At 39.3% G+C, this 9530-nt stretch overlaps 1 protein-coding gene across 12 annotated transcripts in view; it reads right to left on the reverse strand.

The window, feature by feature from the left end:
• Positions 1–414: 414 nt before the first annotated feature.
• LOC109859271 (patronin) overlaps positions 415–9530 on the reverse strand; it is a 46901-nt gene continuing 37785 nt past the window's right edge. For 10 of the 12 annotated variants that reach the window (XM_020437354.1, XM_020437350.1, XM_020437352.1 and 7 more), the window contains 15 exons: positions 9262–9395; positions 8984–9137; positions 8675–8873; positions 8109–8338; positions 7022–7196; positions 6595–6869; positions 6217–6513; positions 5906–6142; positions 5653–5830; positions 4856–4978; positions 4090–4185; positions 3352–3450; positions 1595–1789; positions 1200–1482; positions 415–1079 (listed from right to left, as the gene is read on the reverse strand). In XM_020437354.1, coding sequence (XP_020292943.1) covers positions 932–1079; positions 1200–1482; positions 1595–1789; positions 3352–3450; positions 4090–4185; positions 4856–4978; positions 5653–5830; positions 5906–6142; positions 6217–6513; positions 6595–6869; positions 7022–7196; positions 8109–8338; positions 8675–8873; positions 8984–9137; positions 9262–9395 — 2823 coding nt within the window. In that variant the 3' untranslated portion in view covers positions 415–931. The remainder of the gene's footprint in view (positions 1080–1199; positions 1483–1594; positions 1790–3351; positions 3451–4089; positions 4186–4855; positions 4979–5652; positions 5831–5905; positions 6143–6216; positions 6514–6594; positions 6870–7021; positions 7197–8108; positions 8339–8674; positions 8874–8983; positions 9138–9261; positions 9396–9530) is intronic. The other 2 variants (XM_020437357.1, XM_020437355.1) reach the window with 2 other exon arrangements.

A 9530-nucleotide genomic window follows, 5' to 3' on the forward strand; every position in this document is an offset into this window, starting at 1 on the left:
ATATATATATATATATATATACAGGGTGTCCGACAATTGCTTTAACTTCTCTAGTAGGCAGGTAGAAGTAAAACTAAGTCGAAAAGTCCTGAACCATTTTTTTCAATTACATATAATAAAGGAGTAATTATTGAATAAATCAAGCCAATCAGCGCCGACCTTTAGCCGGGCTTACGTCAGTGAGCCGCGCGGAGCGCTCACGCATACCAGAAGTGTGGTTCACTGACGTGCGTTCGGCTAAAGGTCGGCGCTAATTGGCTTGATTTATTCAATAATTACTCCTTTATTATATGTAATTGAAAAAAATGGTTCAGGACTTTTCAACTCAGTTTTACTCTATCTTTCTATCTGCCTACGAGAGATGTTAAAGTAATTGTCGGACACCCTGTATATATATATATGCATGCAATATATATATATATATATATTACATATTATGCATATATGTATATATTTATATTACAAATGTATATTATATGTATTGTACGAACAACAAATCATTTCTAATAAGTAAATACTGGTTACTTTATGACACAGTGATTGATGCTGACGTTTCACACAACAACGCAAAAAAAAAACTAAAATAAAAACTAAACAATGTACGAAAGACATAAAAAAAGAATCGAAAGGTGTTTTTTTTTTTTCTATTTTTTGGTAACAAGGTTCTGTTCCCGCTCTAGCAAAAAGTGCGGCGTGCAATCGTCACGAGCGTGGGCTTACTTGCGCCGATGTATATCCTCCTCTCTCTCTCTCTCTCTCTCTCACACACACACACGGGTCAGCACCGATCAATTGCCTTTATAAAAATTGACTAAGAACGCAACTTATTCGCATTAATTTAATATGGGCTTGTATTAAAATATGTAGTAACTATATGAACAACAGAGGGAACGGTAGCGTAAATGTTAAGTGTGTGACCACTTGTGTAAAACTATATGACGAGCGGTATGTCCTTCTTGTTCGGTAAGTTCACAGCCTTTTTACCTTGCCAAAGGCTGTTGTGTATCGTAAAGGCATCTATGGTCACCGTGAGATGCTTCGTGTGAACTTGCGAAAAACATTTTCCGCTAGAATTGTATCTGAAAGAAGATAAAAAGAAAACAAAAAAACATAATTTACGTCAATACACACACACGCACACAACACGCACGAGAATTTTACACAGAATTGAAATAACCAACGTTTTATTTTTAACTCACTTGAAAAACTTGTCGAACATATTATCAATGACTTGTTTGGGCCCGGTACCGTACAGCTTGGTTACTTCCTCCCTCTCGGGACAATACGAGTAGAGAGCACGGAATTGGCAGCCAGCGTCCCTAAATAAAATGAGGAAGTGCTTGCTCTCAGACCGGTGAATCTCGTCCAAAACTCTCGTCTTGGCTTCCTTGTTCACTGTGCCGGGAAAAACGCAGTACTCCACGGCGTTCAGCATAATGGTGCGATTCGACTTAGCTATCGGCAGTTTATACAGTCTCGGGCCTGTTTAATTGTAAATTTTATCAAATAATTGTTAAGATTCCTTGTTTCTTTTTTTTTTTTTTTGTTTTTTTGAAGAAAATACGCGTTCACCGCTTGTATCACTAGTTTATACCGTTATAGTCCATCATAGAACTGGGTGTGCTGCTGATGTCGCTGCTGCCGTCGTCGTAGACCCTCTTCTTCGACGTCATCAGGGCGGGTGGTAACGAGCCCGGACCCGAAGGCGATGTCAGGTGTCTCATGCTGCCTATACCCGGACTGGCGGCTCGTCTCGGCGGGGTCGATCTGCCCAGGCCGCTGTCCGAATCTGTATTCCGACACATCACAACATCTTGATCACTACTCGCACTTGCAAACGCCACGCTCCGCTATATGAAGATCGAAATCAACAACGGAGAGGCGGCCGTGTATTCGCGTTTGCCCAAACGACGGTGACAAAAAAAAAAAAAAAAAAAAAAAAAATCGATCAATATTAAAAATTTCTCTTCTTCTCATCACCCAAGCGATAATTAATTAAGATACAGAGACTCTTCCGATATTAATGGTTAGTCACCGCCGAGAGTGAGAAGTATTAGTCACTTGTTACAAGTGTACGAAGCACTTTGCGCAACTTGCGCGCGCGCGCATCTTACCAGAATAAGAAAAAGATTGTTTTTGTTATCATTCGACAAAATGAGAATCAAGAAACATTTCTATCTACTGACTTATTTAAAGAACTGTCGATTACATGTACGTAGGATGATTCTAGCATGTATAAATGATTCTCTAGATTTTCTATTTACTCAGCAACTATAAAACCTTTTCTCGATGTCGATGCGCTAATGATTTCACGCTGACTACTCTTTATCCGTATTCCGATGACTCGAACTCGCGAACTCTGTGCTATGCAATAGAAAAATGTTCGATGATTTACTGACAATGAACAAAAACAAGATATAATATAGAACAACGAACGTGTGTGTACACTAAAGCACGAGAAACAACGAGATCTCTCGTTCACACATTTTTTTACATCGGCTACGTTATTCGTTAATTTCCTATACCTTTGCCGCCACAACACCTGGAAATGTAAAAAACCAATGAAGGAACGTGTGGAGCGGAATAAAGTGGAATGATAATTAAGGAAAAATCCGGGATACTAGATAAAAAAGAAAAGTTAATTATAAAAAAGACCACAACCACCGAGAGACAGAATAAATCTGAGGGAGGAAAACACGTCGAACAGAGAGACGAGATATGTACAACCACCACCACCTTGTGCCCGCAAAACCAGTGCTATACAATAACAAAGCTCAAATAAGCCTCGACCGAGCAGCTTCTCTACACAGCAACAACAGCGAAAATAAATAATTATCCTAAAAGGAATGTGACAGGACACAAAGTTCCGTCTCGACAAAGCGCTTCAGAAACCGATTCTATGTGATGTCGCAAAAATCATAAATGTATATAATATTCTCACATTATTTGAGAAAAAAAGCTAGAAAAAAAAAAAAAAGCTCTCTTTGTCGTAAAGTCACCAAGTCGGGAAAGGAACTTTGCGCTAAAAATGTAAACAGAAAACAAAAAAGTATGCATATATGTTTGACGTGCGTGTATAAGAGTCGTTAAATATTCAACTGCCACCTGTGCTCTCCAATCTGCCACCATGCCACTACTTATTATGTGTGTGCATGTGAGTGCGCGTATACGTGTGCTACAATAATTCTGCCTATGAAAATGGGGATGGTGATATATAATATATATGTATATAAAACATTTTAAATATAAATATATATACGCGGGACACACATATATATATATTGAGACTGTTGCACGATATATATAAGGGGAGGATCGAACGTATTTCCAAGTCACTTTGGTGCTTCTTACCGCACAAATTCATCAGGGAATTAGACTTTCTCCCCTTAAAGTTTTGGTAAGTCTGGTATTTAGGCCTGCCTCTAACCTGTTGCTGAGACTCCTGCGCATCTGCAATAACGCAACGTTCGCTGTGTTACACTCAAAACGCCATGTAGGATCAAAAAGAGAGAGATTAAATAAAGGTGGACGGGGGGGAAGAGATGCTTCAATCGTACGCATCATCGGGGAAACGAGCGGGCGGTCGAGCGAGCGAGCGAGCGCGGATAAGGATGATTTAAAGGGAAAACTAGGTAGTCAAGTCTAAACAACTACGAGCCATGTCCGGGGAGAGATACATCGAGAACTGAAGTGGCCGGTGCAGTTTTTAGTGCAGAACAATGTTGCGTTCCAACCGAAAGATATATGTTCCACTACTGAGGCGCTACTTAAATTTAAAAACTCAATGAAAACAAAAAAAACTGAAAAAACCCGAAAGGAGAACACACTCATACCCGCAAAGTGTCGTGACCTTGCTCAGTCGTTCGGTAGAAGGAGATATATATATGTATAATATCAAGAACTAATCAAATGTTCAAACATTCATCGTATGACTTTCTGATAGACTCATAGCTGCCCATACCAGTGTGATCACATCCTGCAACGAATCTACTCTCGTCAAAGCCAAAACGTTCCAAAAAACGAACAATTTGTAAATTGAGCCTTGCGACATTCACGCGATTAATATCGTTTAAGCAACATCGAACCCACCTCTGGAGGTTTTGTATGAGCCACGTCGACCTAGTTGGTTTACGCTGCGGCAAGGCGAGGAACCTCTACCATCGTCAGGTGAATCTACGGAAGATACTAAAAAAAAAAACAGGGTATTTCTATTACAATCAATTTTAATTTACGGGAAAGTTTTTTATTCTACTTATATATATAAATATTAAATCTATAATAATTCAACATTATACATCGACTGGTGTACATTATACATCGACTCACAAATATAGAAAAAAAACAAGATATACAGCATGCCATATTAAAGGATACTATTGAAAAAAGTAGCACAGTAAAAAAACATGTTGCGAGAAAATGTATTAGAAGAAAAACTAGATAGAGAGACACGTTATTAAGGCTTTCTTGAGAATCGATTTCTTTCTCTTGAAAACTTTTTTGGTTTTAATCAAACCGAATTCTCTTGCACAAAAATCGCTCTCTCATTATCACGTCCGACTAAATAATCTTCAGTTTGTTCTATTAATATATATAATCTCACAATTTTTTATATTATTATGTCAATATATATATTTTATTATCATGTCAATATATAATTAATACAATCATCATCCAATTCTTCGTATTACAACTTACGAAGCATCATCTTTTTTTGCGTAGAAAACAAAACTAATGATTATTTAAATTTGATTTATTCAATTGGAAAGAAACTTAAATTCAAAGTAAAAATATAGGAACTTTTGCGTGTACTGTATTGTCTATTAAACGTGGTGGAGATAGTGTGTGTAGTGCATACCCCTGAGACTGCCGCCCCGATAAAGTGGGCCGGAACAACGTCGGTCATCGAGATGGGCAGCAGTGAGACTATCCTGCGAGCCTCGGTAGTAATCTCGCCTCATCGTCGGAGAGGTCAGCGACGCTACAGTAAGTGTGTTAGTGCAAAACAATCGGCTCGGTATTTTCTGTGCTATTCTAGTTTGGCGTCAAGTATATCTTAGTGATCTTTAATCTCTATGAAATTTATGCGGCAATTTCAAATTGCCGCCTTTGCGATCATTGCTGACGCGATGATAAACTAGCATAGACGAGAAAATCAAGAGCGCTCGTGGACATGTGGTCTGGGTGAGAATTCATAAAAGAAACCACTAATTACAACAGAAACAAAAAAAAAAAAAAATTAATACAGCAAGAATAAAAAATGTCACTAAGATCGCAAAAGATAAAACGGCTCTGATCGTAAAAATCTTCGCCATGCAATGAATAAATGCAAAATCACAGTGCAACATCGAGGAGATTGTTCCTATTAGGGTATTACGACGGAGAAATGCACTTGTGACACAACAACTTTGTGAAAAGATCTGATATTTCTTGGGAATTAACTCGAAATTAAAACTGATCGAGAACAAAAATACACTTGTCTTTTTGTTACTTTGTTTTCTTTTTAAGAAATCTTTGTAAAATCAGCAGAATTTTCGGAGCAAATGATCTTAAATTTATTTTTACGGACTCTGTATTCTAATTCCCAAGAAACATATCGATCGTAGACTGAGAGGTTATTTGTTTTCTGCAGATGCGACTTGATGTCAGACTTACCTGTACTTAAGTTGGAGGAAGAACCTTTCTTCCCGCGACTAGGTGTGAGAACTCCGGAATCCAACACTGCGCCAGCGTCGCCGTGAATTGTTTTGGGCCGTGGTCGAGCGGTTGCAGTCTTGTTACGTAATTTTGCTGGATTTATTGCATTCAGAAGCTCCTTATCAATTACCTTACCCTATTTGAGAAATGATAAAACGTTTCGTAATCGTGTAAGGTTTCAATTTTTTTTGTTTTTTTCAAATTTACTCACTTCTCTCTCTGCTTCCTCGATCGCCTTCTTCACTTTATGGTGCTCCAAGATGGCAGCTCTTCTTTGTCGCTCCTCTTCTTTCTTGCGAGCTCTCTCTTCCGCCTTCATTTTTTCCTGTTCCCTGCGTGCTTGCGCCTCGACTTCCTTTCTCTCCTTCATCTCTTCCTGTCTTTGTCTTCTCTGCAGCGACATCAACATTATCCTCTCCTTCTTCTTCTCCATCTCATCCATAGAATTCTGCGGACAAAATTTAAGTAATAAAATTTATTGCACCAAAAAAATCCGTTACAGCGCTTTATGTTAATACGCACAGGATCGGGATTCGTGAGCTGATTCCCAATTACTAAACCAACTCCGGAAGTGTGTCGACCTTCCGCGCTACCGTCACGTTGCTTTTCTCTCTGTCGTTCTCTCTCAATTTCTTTCTTGAGTTCTCTGTCCCTCATTTCTTGCCTCTGCTGCTCCCTCTCGTCAGCTTGTCTCAATCTTTCCCGCTCAAGTTCTCTCTGAGCTTCCATTTGTTTCTGCCTCTCGACTGCGTTGGCAGGAGGCGACTCGGGCCGCACCGAAAAATCTTCATGTTCGATGTAAGACGATACGCTCCGTTCCTGAAACAACAGATTTGTTTTTAAAACATAAATTTATTGTGAAATGTGTTTCAGTTTTTATGAGAACGGAAAATTACTCACTTTCTTAGGAGACATTCTTTTGACTCTGAGAGTTGGTTTCGGTTTCTTAGGAACGTCATTATCGAAGGAAATGTAGAAGCCCTTCTCGCCCGCATCATTCGGATCGAGAGGCGTGACGTCCGGGGTTGCTGATCGCGACGAAGTCTCCCTCAACGGATGAGGTTGGAAGGAATTTTGCGATATCGTGGGTCTGGTTGGCGAAGGTATTCTGTATGTACGACTACCTGACGTGATGTTTAAGCCGCGAATGCCTTGCGCGATTTCATCGTCCGTGCCTTGAAAAAAATTAATAATAAAAAAAAAAGGCAGTTTTAACAGTAAATTGCAGAAAAATACGAGAAAAAGAAATATTTTCATCACATTGAAAAACATTAAATATATAATTAAATAATTTAATTGCGTTAATTTGTACGATTGCGGTAATTACCAATAAAAGATATATTCTGAGGCTTCATGTCATCCGCAGGCGGGGCTGGGACCGGAGTGTGCAAAGCGGTACTCTGCCTTTTTTCCGTCGGACTTTCGCATGAGATTGGGATGTGATGTATAATCGATCTCTTGGGTTCGGGACTTTCACTAATTAACTGACTTATTCGATGAACCTGAAATAATAACACACACAATGTGCAGATAGAAAAAAATTAAGTATTATAAATTATCACTTTTAAATAATGTTGTCAAATGTAACGTTCATGTAATAAAAATAAAATTAATGTAATAAAAAATTCACTTTATTTAAATTACACCGATTTAAATTTTTAAAAACCCCAAAAACACACTAGAACACGTAGCATCACTTTACCGGTATCGGGGAAAAAAAGTTTTTCGTTTAACGAACGTTTCGTTCCGCGCACATATCAAAAGCGAAATTCGAACGCGTGAAAAGCGCGATGCGAAATAATATTCCAAAGTGTACCTCAGCGGAGTAAATGCGCGATGCGGTCGACGACGAATAAAGAAAGTACATGTTTATTCAAATTTGCAAATCTCTCTTCTAAGAAGGCTAGACTGTGCAAATCCGAGTCAGAGCGCGACGCTTAAACACCGCCGGTGTGGGCAGCGTCTGCCATGTTTCACGTCAAGAACGAATGTCTATAATCGTGCATTACATCACTAACTGGTTCCCGTGTACGTACACACTCGCGCGTCCATCGTTCGTATTGAAGTGACCAAATGGAGCTAATGATCATCGCACACACATCGCAAAAACGTTTAGCTGTGACTTTTTACTCACACATTATCAACGACTGCTGGGCGCAGCGTATAGTCTCGCCCGTCTGACTTTCGCAATGAAACAATGCGATTTATGTGTGCGCGCGTATTGTATGCAGAGAGAACCAATCGATATAAGTACAAATAAAAGCGTAATGACGAGAGAGACAATGAATGAAAAGGAACATAATAATAAAAACAATATTATTCTACGGCTACTCTAGCGCGTTGTGTTAATAATTGCGGATACACAAATGAGAGAAATAGATCGCTACGTTAAGTAAAACCGCGAGAACACTTACGGCGTTACGATGTTGTGGACTAGCAGACGTGGCTTGTGTTTGGTTGAAAAGCGACGAAGACCCCGGATACGTGGGATTGGGATGGCTCATTTGATTATTACACAGACTATGATCACCGCCGTTGAGGTATCTTGGTTCCTGAGTATCGTGCAGGACGAATCCCTTTTGCGGCGACGGCGCGGCCCAGGTTCTCGTGGGATCCGCGTATACGCGCATATCCTGCTGGTAAGCTGAGGAAAAAAAAACGTTCAACAATAAATTTATCAAAGTATATATATAACGCCAAAAATAATACAACAAAATAAATTTTAAACATAACGAAATAAAATAATCAAAAAATTATAAAATAATTTGAAGCACATAAATATACTTAGGAAATATCAAATTATTATTTTATTTTTGATTAAAATTATATATATATTACTTAATAAAATAATATTTTATTTAAAATATTATTTGTGTGTTACTAAGTATATGCGAATTATTCTATTTTTTTTTTGTAAGAGCGAGTGTTTTTTTTTAATTTGCTTCTACTTCAAAATTTAAAAAATTCTGATGACTCGTACCGACAGACTGTGGGCTAAATCGAGAATCTATCGGCTGCTGATAGCCTACCGCGGCCATTTCATTGGCCAGACTCTGGGCGGGCGCCGGTTGACCCCACATTCTCCTCTGCACTTGCGGCTGATCGTGCAAATAGAACTGCGACTGTTGCGTATCCTGCAGTCTGGGCGTTAACGGATTCATCGGCGGCATTCCGTAACTCTGTAAAACCCAAAACACAAAACGTAAGTTCCAGAAATCAGCTCTAATCGTAACGCGTGACGCGCGACCGCGACGCGTGATAACATGATATGCTTTAGGGAACAACGCACTTGCATGTGTTGCTGACTGAGGCTCTGCAGCTGCTGAAGCTGTTGCTGCATCTGCTTCTGATGCTGCGACATCAGGTGCTGCTGTTGAATTTGATTCTGCTGGCTTGTTAGACGCTGAATATCCGCTTGAATCTCGCTCAAACTGTTGTTCATTCTGCAACAAACGTATAATATTTCACACGTCTGTACCAGTAACTTAGCAATCGACACACGCAAACACATTATTAGCGTGTTTTCTTTTTAATTTTTAATTTGTGCGAGAACGAACGAATACTAACTGCGTTATGGATTGACGATACTGTTCCGGATCCATGTTCTCGATGTCCGGAGTGCGTCTGGTTTCGATGAACGGCGCGTTACCATCGTGCTCCAGCCATTTGTGCTCGACGTCTCGCACATCCTCACTAATTTCCTAGATTCGTTATCAGAAGAAGAAACGGACATGTCTCAGACAAGCGATTACAGTGCTACAAATGTACTTTTTGTGGTAATACTCGCAGCGAAAAACTCGGGTTTTCTTTGTTTTTTTTTTTTTTTTTTTTTTTTG

This window comes from Pseudomyrmex gracilis, unplaced genomic scaffold, assembly GCF_002006095.1.
Source record: "Pseudomyrmex gracilis isolate BER0280 unplaced genomic scaffold, ASM200609v1 scaffold_252, whole genome shotgun sequence".
In the NCBI taxonomy this organism is placed as follows: domain Eukaryota; kingdom Metazoa; phylum Arthropoda; class Insecta; order Hymenoptera; family Formicidae; genus Pseudomyrmex; species Pseudomyrmex gracilis.